General features: G+C 44.3%; 1 protein-coding gene across 5 annotated transcripts in view; it reads right to left on the bottom strand.

Annotated features, from left to right (window-relative positions):
• The window catches only part of LOC111145654 (RAB guanine nucleotide exchange factor 1), a 54,051-nt gene that overhangs the window by 5,754 nt on the left and 25,379 nt on the right, over positions 1-22,918 (bottom strand). For 4 of the 5 annotated variants that reach the window (XM_022500727.1, XM_022500726.1, XM_022500723.1 and 1 more), the window contains exons 4-8: positions 19,005-19,174; positions 7,090-7,171; positions 5,761-5,893; positions 4,508-4,599; positions 194-450 (exon numbers count right to left, since the gene is read on the bottom strand). In XM_022500727.1, coding sequence (XP_022356435.1) covers positions 194-450; positions 4,508-4,599; positions 5,761-5,893; positions 7,090-7,171; positions 19,005-19,174 — 734 coding nt within the window. The remainder of the gene's footprint in view (positions 1-193; positions 451-4,507; positions 4,600-5,760; positions 5,894-7,089; positions 7,172-19,004; positions 19,175-22,918) is intronic. The other variant, XM_022500728.1, reaches the window with a different exon arrangement.

Genomic DNA, 22,918 nt, shown 5'->3' with positions numbered 1-22,918 from the left:
TGGCCACGTGCTGGCCGGCAGAGGGCCGGGGGTGCGGCGTCTGCGTGGCGCGGTCGCGTGAGCTCGGGACGCCACGCCGGCGCCCTCAGCTATGCCGACGCAGTGGCGCGGAGCCGTCCCGGGCCCGGAGCGCCCGGTCACATCCCTGGCGTGACCTCCGTGGCCTCCCGTAACCCCGGGGCGCGAGGCTTACCAGGTTGGTGAAGTAGTAGCCGTCCTCGCCGGTCATCAGCCGGCTCGGGTTGCAGAAGCGCGTGATGTACTGGATGTTGGACTGGAGGCGCGGGGGGTTGCCCTTCAGGACGATGTAGATGAGGGTCGGCAAGAAGTCGTCGGCCGAGGCCGGCTCGTTCTTGGAGATCTTGACGGCGTTGAAGATGTGCTTGCTGCAGCGGGTGATGCAGGCCAGCTTGTCCCGCGGCACCCGCTGGGAGTCCATCTCGATGATATCTGCGCAGCGGGAGGACACACGAACGCGCGGCACCGCGGTCAGCACTTCGCCGCGGCGCGGGGGCCTCGCGGGGCCGCCTCCGCCGGGCAAGTCCGCGCGCGAAAACCGGCCACGGAGCACCGCGAGCTCAGCTCGGCCCTTCAGGGCGCCCGACACAAAGCGGCCGCCGCGTGCGCCACTTCTGCGCCCAGCCCACTGCCTTCCCACCCTCAGACTGGGCAAGGGATGCAGCGGCGAGGAGGCAGCTGAGGTTCGGAGAAGCCTGGTGCTTTGCCCAAAGCATACAGACAGCAAGGGACGGAGGGGACTTGAAACCGAGTCTGCCGGATTCTGAACCCACGCTCTCAACCACAGTGCGAAGCTGCTAGTGAGCTCTCCGGACGTTCGGAGTCTTCCTGCTGCTTCTGTCCTCTGCCACCCTGGGGAACCGTGCAGGACGCGCTGCTCTTTAGAAAGGCGGGACGACACAGCATCGTCGCCCCGGACGTCCGCGGCCAAAGCCCCGGACGGGTCGGTCTACAGGACGCGCCCGTCCCCCCCGGCCAGAAACCACCAGGGCCCCTCAACGACATTCGCAGCCCACTGGTCAGCGCGGGGACGAGCGAGGGTACACATTTAGCCTCGCACACACCATTCGCTTCCCTCAGAGAAAAACCGCTTCACTGTCCCTAACCCCCTAAGTGGCAGGCTCTTATAAACCGTCCTGTGTCCCTGGGACGAGGAGCCCACGAGGAACAGGAGTCAGCCCCGGGGACACGGTGCAAGGCAAGCGGGGAGGGCGCCCTCGGATGCGCATTGCCGCCTGCTGACTGTGGCCCTGCGGAAGCAGTGGGGCAGGTTCCTCTGACAGCAGGAGCTGCCCATACTGGGAACTGAAGTTTCCAGTTTGGGGGGGGACGGTGGTGCGCATCAGGGTTCCCTCTGCTCCCAGCTCCATCCCTGCGGTCGGCTCCGGGGGGAGCCCTCACGGGACCACCAGCCACAGAAGGGGAGCGTGTGGCGGGCAGAGCCACATTTTAACTTATACTGATGGGGGCACCTGGGTGGCTCCGTGGGTTAAAGCCTCTGCCTTTGGCTTGGGTCATGATCCCAGGGTTGCGGGATCGAGCCCCACATCGGGCTCTCTGCTCAGCGGGGAGCCTGCTTCCTCCTCTCTCTCTGCCTACTTGTGATCTCTCTGTCAAATAAATAAATAAAATCTTAAAAAAAAAAAACCAAAAAACTTACTGATGCTTTCATTCCCCGAACTCACGAGTCTACTGTGTGGTTTTCCTTATTTTATAGTTTGGTTCCTTTAGTCTTTTAATTATGGACTGTAATTATTGTTAATATGTCTCAGCCTGTTTTCTCTGAGTAGAACATATTACAAGAGAGACTTGGGGGAAAACCTTTTTAAACCAATTTCACTACTTTCATTTATGCTATTTAGCTTCCTACCTTTTATTGCTGGTTTTTACTCTTAGTTTAAACTTTTAGCCAATCTCTCATTAATGTTTATTCTTTAAGTATTAAAGTGAATAAAAAAAGAATCACTTTTTATCTGGAAGCATCCGTAGCTGCCAATGGCAGGAGGGAGGGCCAAGAGTGTAAAACGAAGAGAAGGGAAGGAAGAAAAGAATAAAGCGGGTAGTGTGCAGATTTCTCCCACACCTGTCCTGCGGCAAAGCTTCCCCTTCCTAGCACCCTTCAAGACTGAAGGAAGATTTTTGGGGGGAATGCTGCTGAGCCCCCCACCACGTGTAGTTAGCTCCATGATCTGCACTGCCCTAAAGCCTAACTGAGGGGATCTGGGAGGAAACAACAGAACAGGAAATTCCCCATCGTGTGAACTTCTCCCACGAAATGATTTCCCACCCAGGTCTGCCTGCGGCCGCTTCACAGCCCTCAGGTAACAGCTGCGCGTCCGCTGTCCCGGGCTTCTGCGGTGGACAGGACACAAGCCAGGCTGCGTGTAAAGTCCAGTTTTAGCTTTAGCACGTTCTGAAAACAAAGCAGGCTAGCCCTCTAAGTCATGACTTCTCGACCTTGGCACCAACGACACTCTGGACTGGATCATCTCTTCTGTGAGCGGACTGTCCAGTCCCGAAGGATGTTTAACAGCATCCCTGGCCTCCACCTCCTGGATGACAGATGTCAAATGAAATGGAAAATGCCTCATTCAGCGTATTTATCAACAAAACTGCCAGTGCTGATCAGCAGCACATGGGATGATTCTGAGAAATTTAACTGGTGTCTCCGTTTTGAAGACCAAGGTTAGACACTGTCCTCTGTGTTTGTTCCTGTACTTGGGCTAACACCTGGAGATTAGGAAAAAGTGCTCATACAGCCTGTGGCCCTCGCAGAATGTACATGCACTCGGACTGGCAAGATATAGGGGCTAAGATGAGAAAAAGTAAGGAGGCTTTTAAAATTCTGTGGCCAAATTTCTACTATCAACACATCTCTTCAAACTCCAACTCAGAGGCCTCAAGATGAGTTTCACCTCAAATTCTATTAACAAACTGTTGAAATACTGAAGTCCTTTCAGCTCTATTTTTAAGCGAACAATGGTCTGGCTTTTGTAGTTTCTGGTTTTACAAGGTCTAACCCTATGGCACTTCAGGAAAGAGTCCCGGGCATAAATTCCTACGAAGTACTTTAAACATAAACCAGCTGGTCTTGAACTTGGCAAGAGTCTTTGGAAAAAAACACAAGTAGGAGGCCTACATCCAGGCTTCTCACCTTCAATCTCTTATGATGTTCCCTGAGCAAAAGGTGGGAGTGGGAGTGGGCCTGGACCCAAAGGAGACAATTCATGTAACCTACAACACAGCCTTGGAGAAAAGCTCTGAGTAACAGAGAGAACGGTAATTAGCTAGGCCAGTTAGACTCTGTAAGCAAGCGGAATTAAATTATTCACTCAGAAAATAATTCATTTAATAACAGGAGTTAAAAAGCAAAGCTATACAAAGAGAAGCAGAACCCGAGAGAGTGGAAGAATCATGTTAGGAGCAGATGACCCAGTCTCTAGCGGGGCTAAGTTTCTGGGAGAGCCTTGCTCCCTTTCCTACCTCGAGAGTATCTCAAGCAAATCCCCATTTCTTCCTGTAACATGAGTCTCTAGTTCCTAGAACCAAAGGAACCTACTTAATGGCTTGTCCCAAGCCACGGCTAACAGCAGCTAACTTTCTCTTCCAGCGGAGTTCCACTACCAGCTCTAAATAGGGAAGTCTTTCCAACTCTTCTTAATTAAGAAGTATCTGGGTGTCTTCTCCATCAGGCTGAATTTGTTTTGGTTCTTTTTTTTTTTTTTAAACTTCCACGGTATCCTTCTGCTGGGCTCTTCCTATGAGCAAGAAACAGAAACCTTACCAGGTGCCCGTACCTGTCCTGGACGGTGGTGCCGCATCAGGGCCCTTCATTTCTACACTGAACAACCAGGAAAGTCATCCAAAGCACGTCTCTGACTACCAACCAGTCAAGAGAGATTTCATTTTAGTATGTAACTATAGTGTGGGAATTACCTTCTCCCATCAATTTGCTTCCTCCCTCCAAAATTATTCCGAATATGTAAATGCAACGGGGTTTTCAGAAATCTTCCCTAGCTGGGGCGCCTGGGTGGTTCAGTGGGTTAAGCGTTTGACTCGACTTCGGCTTGGGTCTTGGTCTTGAGCCTGGTACTGGGCTGCGCTGGGCATGGGGCCTGCTTGGGATTCTCACCCTCTTTCTGCCCCCTTCCACCCTCCCACTGCCCCAGTCACACACGCCATCTCTCACTCTAAAAAAAAGGAAAAAAGAAAAGAAAAAAGGCAAGAAATCTGCCGTAGCTGCATCTGACCTCAGTTTAGTTCAATGCCCACGAAATGAGAGACCTGGTCACAGAAAGCACAGAGGAAACGTTCACCTGCTAAAACGAAGGTCCAAACTCCTAAAACCAGCACACTTACAAGCTGCTTTTACCACATTTCAGTATGTCTTTGGCAGTCTACATTTTAGAAACACTTTACTGTCTTGTATGGATTTACGTCAGCTTCAAGGGGTAAATGTCCAGACGAAAAAGCTCTCCATGTCACTGACCTGTGATTGCTTTCACTGCCATATCAGACACTTCTGAAATTTCTTCATTAACAGGGACACAAAGCATCTGAGGTGTGACCCAGTGCAGGGCTCTACAAAGAGGGAGAGACAATAAAAAAAAAAAATTCCAAGAATGGACCACAGTCATTTGTCTTGTCATTTCCTTCAGTTAAGGGAAAGTACTGGGGCACCACTGACTAATGAGGCAATCCTAGGCCCCAGCACGTTGCCCCTGAACATATCAGGAGCTCAGACGAAGTGACCAGAACACTCAAATGAGGCTTCTCTTATCACAGGAAAAGCGGAAGTGATCTGAGACTGAACATCTGAGAAGAACCCGCCGCTCCCTCTCTCCATCGTCGATCACCGTAATGTCACTGAGGCTCTACCCTCAACTACGGAGGCAGAGCAGAACAAGTGAATAAAGGTCACCAAGCATGTGTCGCCCCAATCAGGATCCCTGAGTTTCCTGGTCTCCCTATCTTCACAGCAGGGATTCCGACTGACGCATGCTCCCATCCCACACATTAGTCCAGGGCCCACCTAATTCCTTAGGGCTCCATATGCCACCTTCCTAATACCAACTCCTTGCTTCTGCTGTGACACATCAAGACGGTCTACCAATTAGCAGCCCACTGTCGAGGAACCCTGTTTGGATTCCAAGACCCCCTCCTCCAGAAGCACCTTAGCACGGCCAGTCTTGGACCCATTCCCACATCTGATGGCCTATTTCCTACAGGTTTCGCTGCCACTGGTAATACAGAGCCCTGGGGCTCACTGTGCTGCCCAGGGAAGACGGAGCGCTTTGGGAAGTGTTGTCAACCCAGTGTGAGTGCAAGTTGTGATCAGAAGAACAGCTAAATAGTGAGTGACAGGGAGGAGGAACAGCGACACCTGCCGCCTTCATGTGGATAATCACAGCCTCTGGCCTGACAAGACAGTATATATAATGAAATGAGAAAATAATGACATTTCCCCCCGTTCCTTGGAAATTCTGGAGATTTGAAACAATCTGAAACATCAGATCTGCTTCCTTTCTAAAGCTTCTTGGAGTCAGATGGATAAGCAAGTACGTGATTTCAGGTCTTCCCTCCTACAGTTTACCAGATGCTTTTCCTTCTGACACCCTGAAGCCGTGGAGCTGCTAAGGATGGTGGGTACCTTGGCTGTTAGTTGCTGTCAAGGCCTGAAATCCAAGGGTGTTCCCCTGCGGGCAGGCAGTAAATACAAGACAAAGAAAAACCACCGGCTACCTGATCCTCTTCTGAATAGCGAGATCTTTCTTCTCGTCGTCGGTAGTCTCTGGACAGAACACGTATTTATAGAGACGAGTCATGATGTACTTTTCGATCTGATCCATTATCTTCTCAACTCTTTCGGGAGGCACTGGAATATCCAAATGGACATAAAAGCTCAAGGGAAGGGTGGACGGGTTAAAGGAAGAGATGTCTTCACAGCTTTCCCTTTCCCTATGCGGCAGAAAGCTAATTTACTAGTAATGCATTAAATATACCCAGAAACAGAAGTGTAAGATGTTACATTAAAAAATACCTTTTAAAAATCTACCTCAACTTCTGGGACTGCCCTTCACAGAGTCACCACCTCTAACCGAAAACTGCTCTGGCAGGACCAAACAGCGGTACGCCGCCCACGTGGGAACACCTCAGCATGCGTCCCTCCGCATTGCTATGTTAGAGAAGCACTTGAAATTCCCAAGACGGAGAACGCTGGCAGCCCACGCTGCCACTTTTCTGAGGTTTACTGTACAACCCTGGAGACCTCTTAGAGATGCGCAGTGGGGCTCATTTCTCAGACAGACATACACGCCACGTATATCCTAAAACCCAACACCAATGGAAGACAAATTCAAGAAAATGCACTAAAAACCTAAGCTCTAAAATATTTACAAAAAATAAATAAATTGGGGCGCCTGGGTGGCTCAGTGGGTTAAAGCCTCTGCATTCAGCTCGGGTCATGATCCCAGGGTCCTGGGATCGAGCCCCGCATCGGGCTCTATCCCAGGGTCCTAGGATCGAGCCCCGCATCGGGCTCTCTGCACAGCAGGGAGCCTGCTTCCCTTCCTCTCTCTCTGCCTGCTTCTCTACCTATTTGTGATCTCTCTGTCAAATAAATAAATAAAATCTAAAAAATAAATAAATAAATAAATAAAATAAAAATCTAAGCTCTAAGTCAGTGATTCTCACATTTTTTTCCATCCCTCCAGCCATCAGAGGAATACATCATCATGAAAAATGACTCACCAAAATGGTGATTCCAAGATGGGCATTTCATTTAGAAGCCTCCTACGGGGTTTTAATGGACTCTACCCCTACCCCAACAGGATAATTAAACAATGTTTAATAAACTACCCAACTGCTGTGATCACTTTGGAGTAACACACATGGTGGCATTCAAAGGCCCTCTCAGGACAAGACCAGCCACCACCATGTTGGTGGAGTTGTTTACAGGATGGAGTTGGCAAACCAGCCAGGCCATCAGAGAAAGAGAGAAAGTTCTAATAGAGCAGTCAGACTCTGTTCAATTACCAGCAATCCCTTTACAGCTGGCGAACAGAGCATTACCTTTTCCACGAGTCTGCATTCTTTCAGCCACATTCTGGTAAAAATCTTGAGTACACTCTGACTGTTCCTCAATGCTTAAATCCTGAAAACAAAGGGACAAAGAGGCTGTTGGTAGCTCAAGAAAGATCATGCGTAAAGCTCTCAATTTTACGAAGTTTCCAGAACCCACTCCTTAACTGGTGCTAGTCTTGAAAGTACCTACCAATTATACCAACTCTGCAGAGGAGAAAACCCTATTACTTACAACTCCCATGACCTCTCACTTCTGTGTGTGTGTACATAATATGTATTCATATATATGTATATTTTTCTTACATGGATATAATGCTCATCTTGATAATGTACACATTTATGTACATCTCTATTTATCGGACCCACTTAGTCCTTTCTGGGGGCCTTCTCACACCCCATTGTGTTAGGTGATTTACTGAACGGGTCTACCCTGTGCCTTCGGGTTCCTTCTCTTTCTCACTACGATGTACGGAAGCATAAGTAACCATGTGGGCTATTTCTCTGGGGTTATTTCTTGGTGATGCATATTCAAGAGTGACACTAAGAGTTTAATAAATATGAACTTGATGGCTCTCAGTATCTGCTGCTAGATGCGATCCTCAGAAATGCCAGTTTCCGGCCATTAGCCACACGAGTGTTTATTTTTCTACAGCCTCTACGCCACCAGGCTTCATAATTTCCCTTTGGGTTTACTGGTTATATACGTACAATATGTGTATTTATTCCCTATTTTCTCCTAAAGAGTACGATCTACACAAAATGCCAACACAGTTCAGCACAATTAACTGGATGAGAACAAAACATGGCGAGACCAGAGGACGGAGCTGGGAGCAACAGAGAAGCGTCCTCGAAGGCGCAGAGGAGCAGCCAGCCCAGGCATCGGCCTCCAACAAGGCCTAGCAACCATCACTAAGACGAAACCGGTCCCGTAACTGGGGGTCCGAAATGTAAAAGTAAACTAACTCTTCAGATGAAATTCTAACACCGAACCCAGAAATTTCTCCCAAGGCTTTTCATAAAGAAGTCACTGCAGAAAGGCACGAGTACGGCCCGGGACAAATACCACAGGACTGAGTCTCGGTGGCCGCACACAGGGCAGGGAAAGCGACTAGCGAGGGCTTGGGGAGATGCTCTGGGGAGAGCGCGCAGACCCTGCCGCCCCAGCTTAAATCCCAAAGTATGGGGGCGCCTGGGTGGCTCAGTGGGTTAAGCCTCTGACTTCAGCTCAGGTCATGATCTCAGGGTCCTGGGATCGAGCCCCGCATCGGGCTCTCTGCTCAGCGGGGAGCCTGCTTCCTCCTCTATCTCTGCTGCCTCTGCCTACTTGTGATCTCTGTCAAATAAATAAAATCTTAAAAAGAAAAAAAATCCCAAAGTATGCCGTGGGGTCCAAACCATGCCCTGCTGCCTTTACAATGTCTGTCCCCCCCATCTTTGCCCGGTTTGGACCCTCGTCACCCTTCATCTGGAGCGGAGCTGCTCTCCCCAACCCTGACCTCACTTTCCAATCTGTCCTACACACCAGGCCCACTGGTCACCTCGGATTCAGACTGGGGCACGACAATAGCATCACCAGCGAACACCGCACCACGGAGGGCCGAGGGCCGTCCGGGGGATGGTGCCTCAGCCCGCACCCAGCACCACCCCCGCCCTGCTAACTCTGCGGGGCGAGCACGGTCCTGAGGCTCTGCTTTTAGCTGCCCACGTCTTGAGCGCCACAAAGTCATTCTCTTCCTGATGCACTTCTGTTGTTCTCCGGTTTCCAAGAGCTGCCCAGGGAAGGCTCCGTTCACACGTCCCTCTTCTAAGAAGGTATCCTTCATCTCCTCAGTCAGAATAACTCTGCGGGTCTCACAGGGCTTGCGGAGTTCTCGGACAACCCTGACAGCAAGTCCTGTTGCTTTTTTAAATCTTTTTTTTTTTTTTTTAAGATTTTATTTATTTATTTGACAGACAGAGATTACAAGTAGGCAGGCAGAGAGAGAGGAGGAAGCAGGCTCTCCAAGGAGCAGAGAGCCCGATGTGGGGCTCGATCCCAGGACCCTGGGATCATGACCTGAGCTGAACGCAGAGGCTTTAACCCACTGAGCCACCCAGGCGCCCAGTCCTGTTGCTTTTTTAACTAGTTATTTATATAAGAGCGACCTGGTTGAATTAAAATCGATCCCTTGTCTAGTGAGAACTCAGTACTAAGTAAATTTTACACATTTTGAAATCTAAAGCTTTTCTTTATATTCACAATTTCCCAGTGCTACTTTCTACTTTATCTTTTACTTTTTCATTACACAGCTTTTAAAAAAGTTAATGCCACTAAACCTTTTAACTGGTCCTTAAGAATAATTCTTTAACAATTCAGCTGCACCTTGAAAACTGTTCTACTCTGATATGAGGAATTTGAGAGGCAGGGCAGGGGGTAGGGAGGGAAAAAATGAAACAAGATGGGATCGGGAGGGAGACAAACCATGAGAGACTCTTAATCTCACAAAACAAATTGAGGGTAGGGAGAGGATGGTGGGTTATGGACACTGGGGAGGGCATGTGCTATGGTGAGTGCTGTGAAATGTGTAAGACTAATGATTCACAGACCTGTACCCTGGGGCAAATACTACATTATGTGTTAATTTAAAAAAATACATTTTACCTTCTTAGGGGGAAAAAAAAACTGTTCCAAATTTCTCCACAGAAATAAGTATCTACATTTGAAATAAATATCCTAATCTACTTTATTAATTTACTTCTAAGTTTTCTCATGTTTAACTCTTTATCTGGAGGAGGTGTGGCGCACAGCACGGAACACAGGAAGCCGACATACAGACCCCCGTCCTCTTCGGTGGCAGGTGGTGAAGCCACGCTGCCCCTCGCTTCCCCAGCTGTCACGTAACTGGCTCCTGAGAAACCGAATTTATTTCTGGAATCTCTGATTTATTTCACTGTCCTATATTTTAATTTTTTAATCAAAATCTCACCTACTTGTGATGTCTTTCATTTTAGGAAAGTTGGCCAGATTTAGAAATCTCTTCCACCAAATTCACGTTCCCCACCCCACCTCACAAAAAGATTATACGTTTTTTTTTTCTAGAATAAACGTAACATTGTAATTTTAAGTTTTCTTACAATCCTCAGTCTTTTAATTCTTTGAATGAACTATGAACTAACTTTCCTTATTAGAGTGCTATTAACATTTAATGCCATTCATTGCTAATATCTTTAAAAGTAACTATTTTTTAGTACTGTGCTTGGCTCTTTAGCTTTTATCACTGGCATATCATATTGCAACTGAATTTTGTGAATTTATCTTGTCATGTTGCTAATTTTATACCCCTATTAGTACACCTGGATTTTCCTGATGAGATCATTTTTCCTGAATTTCACGAAAAGTGTATTTGTATCGTCTGAAAGCATTTGCTGCATGACTGGAATTGCCAGCCACTGTACCAAACATAAAAAAATTAGTAAAATGCTCCGAGAGCACTCAACTTGAATGAAGACTGAAGGCAAGTAAGTCGTTACAATATTGTACAGAAATCGTAAGCCAGAATGACAAGGTGCCACGGCGCATGTGGTACATCTCAGACTTACCTCATTCCATCTACCTTCTGCGATCTTCTCTCAACAGGCATGGGCAGAGCAGTAAGTATTCGTGCTCCATACTACCACCCGCGCGAGTGCGGAGCGATGTGACAAGCAATGCCCACGAGAAAATGTCCCCTTCACGCCCTGGGTGTAAACTCCCGCAGATCCACTGCCACTCGTCCCTGTGGAGGCACGAGGGGACTCGAACCAACCACGCTCAGTCTGTCTGTACATGGCTTTCCTTTCTGTACCGCTACTTCCCATAAGACTTCAAGCTTCTGTTTCCTATCAGCCCTCACTATGAGTCAATCAATAAAATTTGTATTGTAAATTCTCTAAGCCTTAGATCACCAGACGAATATATCCATGGACCAAACAATTTTTAAGTCCCCTGGGATTATTTCTTCAGAGAGCGAGTTTTACTACTACGCCTGGCGTTCCACGTGGGTAATCACCAGCAGCAGCTCCATGAAGAACATGTCCATAAGAACATGTTTATGAATTCTAAATACCATCGAATTATCCTCCTCTTCTCTTACTTTAAATTATTCTGTAAACCTTCTCAAATCCCGTCAGTAAGCAGAGCGGGTTTCAGTAAACAGAAGGACTATCAATACGGAGTCTGTAAGATGAGACCTCTTCACTACTAAAACTGTAAATCTCATTTTATTTTTAAGATATGGGGGATTCCCTTAGCATTTTAATAATAATGTTTTTCCTTCACGACGCTATGATTTTGCTATTCTTTCCATTTACAAACCTTCCACAACAGACTGTTTGCTCTTTTCCTCTGCTTAGGCACCTGAGACATGGCTACATTTCCTAAGTACCGAATCTCAACACTTAGGGCAAATTACATTGACTCTTCTGGTTATTACCAGTACTCACTTCTAACTAGAAACAGTGTGATGGCCTTCTTACTAGTGGCAACGAGTTACCTGTTCCTCGCCTGCTCCACGCAATCACGGCGATTCTGTTCTATGCAGGATCTTTGTAGATCTCTCCTTCTATTGTATGACTTACAATTCATTACGGTGTTTATTTTATAATTATAAATAACTCCCCTCCCACTCTGTCCTCCTATCTTATTTTAGATTCTTTGTAGGACTTACCACTATAGCAGTATACTGAATTACAAATCTGTTTATTATCTCTTTTCACCACTAAAATGTGAGCTCCACAAGGGCACTGCTGACCACCATATCCTCAGTGCCCACGACAGGGCCAGGCACAGGGCTAGTGCTCAATTAGGTGAAAGAAAGAATAAATAAATGTGACCATCCATCATCACCCCTCCCTTTATAATACTAAGAACACTGGGAGACAATTCTACAAAGATCTCTTCTATTTCTACATATCTTGTGAGGCGAGCCGTGGACTGCCTTTGTTCCACACCATCTTTTCAAGGATAGCTAGCTATACAGAGCTATCCTCGGAAGACAGAGATCGTGCCTCCCTCAAGTAAAAGGACAGATTGTCTATTGTCCACTATAATAAAGATAATGTTTCCATGCGAGGTGAAGGTTCGGCGAGCTTACCGCCCATTATAAAAGATCCTCTTACGTAACGTTCCTCCCTGCATGCACAGGCCCTACTGGTCTTTGCAGGCCCGTGGGAACGGGTATCAGGGAACTGCTGCAATTGCTGATATACTCTTGATACGGCTACTGCTGTGAGTCATACACTGGCCTTCTTTTCTGACCCGGGAGACTCACGTCTTCTGCCACATCCACAAAATGGTGGCAGCCTAACTTGTAAACTTGCAAGTAGGGAAAATCTCAGATCCTTCACAGTTCTTGTCAAAGGAGCTAAGTGATGTCAGGTTTGTGTTGGTAAATTTTTAGATTCTACAAAATTCCAAAATGTTTTTTCAGTTTTCTAAGAAAAATCAATCTAGCCACGTAAATGAACCTCTTTCCTTAAGTATTTTTAAGCTATTGCTGGGATCATCTTTTCTATTATGTCTGCATGTAAAGTTATCTTATTATTTTTTTTCCTAGAAATTTTTCCTTTGTAGTTTAAAAGTTTGACAAGCGGGTGAATTCCTTTGAATACTGAGAGGTATTCTGGATACTTTCTTAATTGTCTGGTTGAAATCTTTTTTTCCCCAATGTGTTTTGAAAACTGACTATTCCTTGTGTTTTTTTCATTGTCCATCTGAAACTCTCATCTTTAGAATCTGGAATTCCATGATTTGTTTTCTGGGTTAAGTTTCCTTTGTACTATAGTTAACTTTTTGATTTATTTAGGTGTTAGCTTGATGTTCATATTTTTTAAATTGCTGGTTCCCGTTGCCTTCAATAATATATATATATATATATATATATATATATATATATATATATATATATATATATATATATATTTTTTTTTTTTTTTAGGAAAGCAAACATATTAGGCCTTTAATCCTCTCAAGTAAAATTTTAAAATTAACATCTCCAGTACACCAAGCATGTGGTTTCATATTTTGAGATAGTTCATCTTACCGGGGAATATACCCCAAGGTCATTAATAGCTAGCTGAACACAGTTTTAAACATTTCTACGTTTAGAGGAACAAAACAGGGCAAAAGTAACTGATTTTTGTCAAAGTCAATTACTGGCAATATAAAGGTGGTGGGAATTGTTAAGGTACATGTGTTCCTTCCACATCTCTGGGGAAAAGCCAATAGTTGATCATTTCTAGCAGCTGGTTAGTTACTCATTACAAATGAGCTCAAATATGTTCTTTACAAAGGTCATCATTAAATTTTTTTTAGCAAGAAAAATCTTTAAATTCTTGCCTTTCATTCACTGAATGCAATGGGTATTGGGGGAAGTATTCCGGTAACTCACACGCTACAGTGAGACGCAGAACCACAGTGCAGCCAGGCAGGGCCAAGTAACCACACAAATTCTCACAGACACCGTATTCGTCTAAGATACCTCGATGCCACCAGAGTTTGAGCAGGTACAGCTGCTCCATGACACTCCAGAGGCTGAGTAGTGTCCCACTGGCCTCTGCTCTGAGTATGTGCAACTGTGAAACATGGAATCTTAAAAAACATCAATGAACAGACTCCTGAATCAGAGTTCATCCGTGCAATTGCGTGTTTTAGCCACTCGGGTTGTCTAACAGGGTTTGGGAAAAGGTCAAAAATACTCATAGATAAGAGATGCCTTTCAAGGGCTACAGGCTCATTGAGAGGCAGCTACGCTTCTCTCGCCATGCCCACCGGGGCTGGCCTCCGTGTGTGCCATCAGCCTGTACCTCAGCTTGTCAACGAGCACCGCCGAGCCCAGCTCCTTCCCTCCACCAAGAAGGGAGAACCACGCCTCACACCTATAGGGTCAAACGTGGACCACGACTGGCTCAGTGTGAGTCAGCTGTGCTTTCTGGCACCTTCGGAACGTGGACTTCAGGCATCACGAGGTTCTTCTGTAGGTCTTATAGGGTTATCATCTTTGGTTTTTCCTTTTGGAACACACATTGCGTTGCTTTCTCCAAAATGCCTACAACCTCTAGCAAGTCCTTGCAGAATTACAAAATACCATATAATTTTGCCTCCTTTACCAGCTTCGGCTCCTCTGCAACAAGTTCTTGTATCTGCCAAGCCTCGCTGTTACTCTTCCACAGGCTCTTTTAGTCGCTCTTCTAACGTGACCTTCTCTTCCAGGAGCATCTTCTCCATAGAGAAAGCATCTCTCTTCTGTTCCATTTCCACCCATGTTCTCCCTTCCATTCCGGCCACCGTTCTTTTGTCTCGTAGCTGAGCACAACAGGAGAGGGCCCAAGAGGCGATGCCAAAGCTGGAGCCTGTCTTGCCAGCCTCACCCACCGCGTGAGTCATCATGGTTCAACTCCACAATGTTTTCAATTTTCTCTTACGGGGGCGCCTGGGTGGCTCAGTGGGTTAAGCCTCTGCCTTCAGCTCAGGTCATGATCTCAGGGTCCCAGGATCGAGCCCCGCATCGGGTTCTCTGCTCAGCAGGGAGCCTGCTCTCCCCTCCCCTTCCTGCCTCCTTCTCTGCCTACTTGTGATCTCTTAAAAAAAAAAATTTTTTTTTCTCTTACATGTCACTGTATTCTATGTATGTTCTTATTTTATTCATTCACCACTTTCAACATAGTTAGCAACTCAACCTTTTATCTACTTTTAGCTCTTAAGATCTACAGACTGTACCAGCTCAGACGCTTTCCCATCGCTTGTCCCCTCACTTCTCATCCTTTGTGTTCCTAATCCTGAAATTGTGTCCTGGGTTACTCCCCCATCCCTGTTCCCCAGTTTTCTTACCACGATTAAAGCCCATTTTGTTAATTAGTTTCTCTGTCTCGGACACATACTTCTGCTCTCTTAGCAGTAACTATATAGCAGAGAAAACTACTCCTCGCACATACGTATGGTTTAGAATAGTGAGGACATTTTGAGGCACAGAAGGACATCTATCTCTCTATTTATTCTGAGAAAGAGAACGCAAATGAAGAGATAGCCACATTTTAAACCTTCTTCTCCTTTTTCAGGTTTAGAAAAACAGTTTTTCAAGAGAATTAATATGGGAGAAATTTTAAATTTATGTATATAATAGTATCAGAATTTTATAGAAAGAACGGCTGGGAACAGAACAATGAAAGTAGTAAAAAGTCTTCCACCATGTCTGACTGCTTCTGTAGTAAGGGAAAAAAGCACATCTGAATGACTGCTAGTAAAGATGTCTTTTTAAAAAAATTGCACTGAGAGGGATGCGTGGGTGGTGCGGCTGGTTAAGCCTCCGACTCCTGGTTCTGGTTTCAGGTCATGATCTCAGGGTTGTGAGCCCCGTGTCGGGCTCTGGACCCAGCACAAAGTGTGCTTCGGTTTCTCTTTCCCTCTTCTTCTGCCCCTTCCCTTGCTCTCTTTCCCTCTCTCTCTAAAATAAATAAATCTTTTAAAAAACTGCACTGAGAAACCCACAAAATTCACTTATTAAAGAGCTTTAATTCAATATCCAGTAAATTAAAGGGCATGTGTTTTCAGGAAGTTGAGGGTAATACAAGCTATGCTTTCAGAACAGGGGAGGCTGTTTCTAAAGGCTTTATTAATAATTAACAAGGGCAGGATTTAAACAATTTGAGCAGCAAAAGTATCTTTTTTATTTAACTGTAGTCTGTTTTGTGTGTGTTTTGAAAATGTTTTCATATAAATAAACCTGTGGGGAAAAAGGTCTTCACTTTTGGGAAGGATCTCATTAAGTTAAAAAAAAAACTAGGATTTTCTAGTTATGACAGAAAAGCTTAACATCTGGTTCGGTCTTTATAATATTTTAAATTACCTTGGGCACATAAGGCTTTGTCCAAATGACAAAAGAAACCTATACACCTTCATTTCTTTGGTGAACGTATACACCCTGGAACCTGTGGCTACTCTTAGGTCTATTTAAAGCTTTGTTCTTACAGTGAGATTCTTAACTTCTAGTTGTTTTTGTAATGATAAGAAGTTTAAAAAAACTAAACCTTGCAAATTCTTCTTAGCTTCTTCTGCATATGCAACCCCCCATCAGCCATTTTCTCAGTAAAATTCAAATTCTTGCTAAGATGAGTTCTAAGAAAAGTGTTTGATAATAACATAAATATAAATGAACTTTGTGTTAATGATGTAGCTGCCTATCCGATTTGCAATAAACACATCTCTTATTCTAAAGAACACGAAAGTGAACTATAAGAAATACATATATTAATATTAAATAACTAGTAAGATTAATGGAAAAGGAAAAATGGCAAAATAAACGAGATTCAGAAGAGTCTTAGCAAACAGCAGCATCTCTGGGACGGTGAGGTGTTACAGGGCATTAGCGAGCACACGGGGCATGAATTATGCAGGATCCCAATGAGATTTCAGCCCAGAGATACCCTTTGGAATGAGGAAATTAAAAAAACAAAAAGGTCTGGCTACAGATAAGGTGTTTTATGACAAAGATAAAATGGCTGGGGAAAAAAACCCCAATCCTTTTAATGCTATTCTGTAAATATTTGGTTTTCTAGACTTGATCCATATGTAGAAAAGGCCGCTCACCACGGGCATACACCAGGACTGGAGAAAACACGCATGTAGCAGAAAAAGATATGGGCAAGACTGGCTCACTGTTGTGGACCTCAGAAATGCTGGGAAGACTACAACTGTGGGACATAGTAGAAAGAATTACTAGTTGGGGTGCCTGGGTGGCTCACTTGGTTAAGCAGCTGATTCTTGATTTCGGCTCAGGTCATGATCTCAGGTCCTGGGACCAAGCCCTGAGTTGGGCTCGCCGCCCAGAGTCTGCTTCTCTCCCTCTGCCCCTCCCCCTGTTTGTGCTCTCTCTGTAACTCTCTCAAATCAATAAATAAAATCTTAAAAAAAACCACCTACCAGTTAATGGCAATGTCACCAGAGTGGGTTCAAACATACAAGAATGAGTTTTCATATTGTGTAGGTCATTAGAGTCAGATGACCGGAAAGTCTACTTGGTGAGAATAACATTAAGTTAAGGTTTTTCGAGTCTTAAGTCTAAGCCAAAGTTAAGGTTTGGAGTTTCGGTGAACTGAGTACAGAGGGCACCTTCCACTAACACACACTTCATTACCTCACAGCAACCATCCCAAGCTGTACCCAGTCAAATTCTCTGAAGAAACTTAAATGATTAAGTGATCTGAAGCCAGTTAGTTAAGACCGGTTCATGCTGGTGTAAGAGTCGTTTCATTTATTTGAAGAGACATGTAACCTGCAGCCAAAGGCCAAAGGCTTCTCCAGGGACATTTCAGTTGAACAAACACCTGTTCCTTATCAGGTGCGCGCCAGGTGTTGTGCGAGATACTGCACATGTGTGACGTCAGCCTGGGCCCCTCAGCCAGCGCACACTCAGGGCTCGTGCAGACATGCCGATCAGGCTGCAAGATGGCCCTTCAGACGCAAGGAGTCTGAGGCCCAACCCAGCTCTCCGGTGTCAGTGACCTGAAGACAGGCAAGATGGCATCTGCACCACTTAATTGCCATTACACTTTCGTGCACTGATTCAGAAGTCAACTAATTATTACAGAACAAGAGCACAATATAGTCTGAGCAAAAGAATGAATAAACTGGCTCGGAAGAGCCGATGGAGCGTGTGGACTGGCCTCCGACGTCCAGCATCACCCAGCGTGTGCGCCTTATGTGCTGCAGCGCAGGCCGGCAGAGCACGATGTCCCAGGAACACCGCGTGGGCGGAAGGATAAAGAACCACAAAGCCTCAGCTCTTACCTCTGGTTAAAAACTCGAAGTTGCAACCATATGAGCTCTGCTGTGTCCCTACTGAGAGAGTCTATCAGTGCTTCTAACTCAAGACATCAATGATCTGTGCTTTCTTTAAATGTTACTATCCGCTTACAGATACTTCGAGGAAGAAACGGGGAGGGGGTCTGCTTACTTATTCTCAGTGTAACTACACATCAAAAAACAAAAAAGCTTCTCTTTTCCTTTAATAACTGAATTTGGTATTTAAAAAATATTCTGGCAGAAGATGACCGCTTATCAGCCTAGTGATTCTGGCCACTCTGGAACACAGCCAAGCCATTTATCACTTCGCTGCTTTCTTTACTCTCTTTTTCTTCTCAAGACTCCCTCACTTCACAGAAGGGGCCTTTAGTGCTAATTCTGAGTTTCATGGGTGAAGAATGTTACAAACAAACTGATCATTGTTTAAAAAATGAGTCCTTTACAAGTAGTCTTATGAAGTACTGCAACTGAAATTACAGTTTAGAAACTACGGGTTAGGACACACATGTGGAAGGCACGAGTTCTAGTTCTGATACGGGCAGAATATGTAGCCATGTAACCTTGACAAGTCACTTACCTTCTCTGGCTCTCACCTTCCCCATCTATAAAATAAAGGGATATCTGCTAAGGTCCCTTTCCACATCTAAATTCTAGTTTTCCCTTCTCTACCTGAGCAGAGAGAGTATTTTGTATCAAAATACAAAACAAACAAAACCAAAACACCCTGACATGAATGCTACTTGGTCTAACAACTGTTACTTAGAGTTCAAGGTCTACTCTGCTCTTGGCCGTCTGTATTACTTGCAGGGTGACCAGTTAGGAAGGCTTATGACTAAAGTACACAATGTAAGTGGCTTCAATGTCAGACTTTCCGTGCAAAGATGACCCAAACACATTGACTTGCAGTGGAAAAGTACTAGCCTGGGAGCTGGGTTTTCACTTGGCTCAGTGACACTTCTTAGGTAAGTAACTTAACATCTCTGGGTCTTGATTTTTCCAGGTATAAAGTGACAAAGTTACACTAGATTGTCTCTAAGACCTTTCCTAAAACCAAAACTCTGTTTCTAAGTGGTTACTCTCAACCTACCCTTTTGTAATGCATTGTGTCCAAAAACATCTTGGTCTGCTTATAGATTTCTTGGCCTGTCTTGTGGAAGGTCTTGAGAAATTCTATGAACTCTTTAGACACTCTATCCGTTTCAATGCTGGTTTGCCGGTTTATGGAAGGACTGGGAGCTTTTGCTTCCTGAATTTCTGCTGGGAAAATTAAACATAATGAGTTTCATTACATAGAAGATCCATGCATGGAATTACTTTATGTAACTTAAATTACTTAAATTATGCTTAATCAAAGTTAAACCTGAATTTAAATTACTTTATGTTTAAATATTTGGACAACTTCACTTAAAGTGAGCTAAATCTATTTTATGACTAGGACGTACAAGCAGATAAAACTATATAAAATTTCCATTCAAATAAAAGTTGTTCTACTAATATTTTCTCAGCCAAAATACATCATGCTTTGATCTACATACTTAATTGTACATATGAAATAGCACTACTGTCTTGAACTTTCTCAAAGACTACATAAGTTTACAAAGCTAGTCAGCAAATAACATAGCAATCAGTAGGACAAAAATGTTACATTACTTATGTTAACTCTTCCAAATCCATTCTACTGGTCAAACAGGCTAATCTGTTTACGCGGAGACTAACAATTATTTTCCCACCATCCAGTTTTCAAGTCAGACTGCTCGAAGTGAACGGACGCACCGATGCAGCACAGTGATCGCGACAGAACGTAGAGCAAAGGCAGCAAGCAGAACCGACAAAATGTGTCTAATCAACTGCCACACAACTCCTTCATCTCTTCAAATTAGTACACTGAAAGGAAAATGGGACCTTTCCAGAGCAAAGATAAGAGGGCTGCCATAGAGTTCAGTGCTCCCAGGCAGCGTGAACTATCCCCTGATCTCTGACCACATTCTGAGCCTCCTGACTTTGAACTGCACTAATTCAGCTAATTCAATAGCTGTAATGAAGTAAATTCCCTCATACCCCATGAAAACAAAGTACCTTTTGAAGGTACTCAAATCAACTTATTACCTGCTTTCTCTGTGACTTTGTATAATTCCACTTTCTGAACTTTAGTACCTGGGATACATTTTAGTGACGCGGCCTCACCAAAGTTTTAAGAGAAGACTGGATTATTTAAGGGGCACGTGGGGCTCAGAGGGTGAAGCGGCTGCCTTCAGCTCAGGTCACGATCTGGGCTCCTGGGATCGAGTCCCACGTCGGGCTCCACCCTCAGCAGGGAGCCTGCTTGAGAATTCTCTCTCCCTCCTCCCTTTGCTCCTGCCCCGGCTCCCATGTGCTCTCTAATAAATCAATCTTAAAAAAAAGAAAGAGAGAAGAAATCTAACAGTTCAACAGGAAAATGGGTAGAGAATACTAACTGCACAGAAAGGAAACATAAATGGACCTTAAATGTAGGAAACAAATTAAAACTACACGAGATGCCATTTTAAAATTAATGAAGAGACAAAAATCTGATGCTGAGGATGGGGGAGTGCTCTCATACTGTGGAGGTAAGAATGTAAAATGATATAAGTGCAATGGAGAGCAATGTGGCAATAATCATCAAAATTAAAAATACATTTATCCTATGACCCAACAATTCCATTTCTCGGAAATTTCCTACTGATGTAACTGCACATGTACAAAATGAAATATGTACAAGGCCACTCATTTTAGCACTACTTGTAACAGCAGAAGACTAAAAATGTCACAGATATCTACCACTAAGGGACTAAATAAATTGTGGTTTAATCCATAAAATGGAACACTATATAGTTTTAAAATAAAGTATTTTTAATATACTAAAAAAAGTTCTTATACTTAATGCTCAAATGAAAATAAAAAGGACAGTATGTGACTAAGAATACAGAGCACAGTACATGTAATAAAGATACACGTGTCTACAATGAAAGCAAAAGCACATAAGGATACACAAGAAATTAATGACGAAAGTTGTCTACGAGGAGAGTGATGGCGGTAGTGGCTGGAAACTAGATGGGTAAGGGACCACACACCTTTTATTTTGGAGACATTTGAATGTACTACTTTTCTTTTTAAGCAAGTAAATAAATCGGGTACAATTTAACTTAAAACAAAAACTGGCAACATCCTTTCTGAAATATTTTTTGCCAATATGGAAAACCGAACACCCTTGTATGATTAGAAAAAGCTCTTTAAGACTTAAGAGTTTAATCCCTCACTCAAACTACTAATTCCAATCTTAGTCACGATGGAGTAACAGGGATTGGGTTTACCCTATGGGCTTAACAAATAGAACATCAGAAAAAATATATGAAATAGTGGTTTTTAGACACTGGTCAAGAGGCAGATGGGAGAGTAACTCATGAGGGAAGTCGACAGATATGTTAAGTCTTACAAGTACCCCAGCTCACTGCAGGGAGAATTTTTAGCCCATGGCACAGGGGGAGGCAAGGCAACTCAAACAGAGTCTAGCAGACCACTGAATTGGGGAAAGAGCATTTAGAGCTAAGGGAGGCCAAAGTCCCTAGAAACCGCACGGCAAAATGAGAGGATGGGGCTGCACAGAAAAAATTCCAGATAACCACACAGGGGGTTCCCTCAAGTCTATGACTGAGCACTGCGTGAGCAAATGAGAAAACTACCAACGACTGCATACGGAAGCAGGCAGAACAACCCCCAGGGCGGACGTGACTGGGAATAATTCATGTCCCAGCAGCCAGGAACAAAGAACATCAGCAATGGCAAATATAAAAAACATTTTCTTATTTAAACAAATTTTTAGGGGCGCCTGGGTGGCTCAGTGGGTTAAGCCTCTGCCTTCGCTCAGGTCATGATCTCAGGGTCCTGGGATCGAGCCCCGCATCGGGCTCTCTGCTCAGCGGGGAACCTGCTCCCTCCTCTCTCTGCCTGCCTCTCTGCCTGCTTGTGATCTCTGTCTGTCAGATAAATAAATCCTTAAAAAAATTTTTTTGATGACAACTGTTTAAAACTAAAGTAATAATAATAGTGGGATTTGTATCACATGCGTAAGTAAAATCTACGACAACAGCACAAAGGGAGGGAAGAAGAAATCCAAGAATACTATTGGTAAGGGTCTTATATGTAAACTGGGATAACACCATCTGAAGGCAGAGTAGTTAAAAGGTATCTTTTACACCTCAAAACAGCCGCTTTAAAAAGAAAGGAAGAAAGAGAGACAGAGAGAAAAGAAAGAGATACAGCAATAAGCCAATAGGAAAATAAAGATGTAATCATAAAAAACAATCTACAAAAACAAATAAATAAAAGGTAGGAAAAGAGGAGATAACTAAGTCCAGATAGGACAAATAGAAGACAGAGAGCAAGATGGTAAGATTCCATACCATGTTATCAAAAATTTTACTAATGTAAGTAGCCCGAATAAGCCATGATCCCTATATAACTTGTCTATAAGAAATCCACTTAAAAAAAAAAAAAAGAAATCTAGTTTATTTTATTTATTTATTTTTAAAGATTTTATTGATTTATTTGACAGAGATCACAAGCAGGCAGAGAGGCAGACAGAGAGAGGAGGAAACAGGCTCCCTGCCGAGCAGAGAGCCCGATGCGGGGCTCGATCCCAGGACTCTGAGATCATGACCTGAGCCCAAGGCAGAGGCTTCAACCCACTGAGCCACCCAGGCACCCCAGAAATCCAGTTTAAATATAAAGACACGGATATATTAAAAACTAAAGAAATAAAAAAGATGTACCATCCAAATAAATAAAAAGAGCTTAAGTGGTTTTATCAATACTGGACAAAGTAAATTTCCAAACATGGAATATTACCAAGGATAAACAGGGGTTTATCTGTAGGTCAGCCAAGGGTAGGGGAACATTAGCCATCCCCTTACTGCTTTGCTTGTGTATACTCTCCCCTCCAACAAACACTTCTCTTCAAAGACAGATAATTTTGATGTTTAG

This window comes from Enhydra lutris, unplaced genomic scaffold, assembly GCF_002288905.1.
Source record: "Enhydra lutris kenyoni isolate GAN:26980312 unplaced genomic scaffold, ASM228890v2 scaffoldscaffold13, whole genome shotgun sequence".
In the NCBI taxonomy this organism is placed as follows: Eukaryota; Metazoa; Chordata; class Mammalia; order Carnivora; family Mustelidae; genus Enhydra; species Enhydra lutris.
Note: the sequence above shows the minus strand (reverse complement) of the source record. Positions and strands in the feature narration are given on the sequence as shown.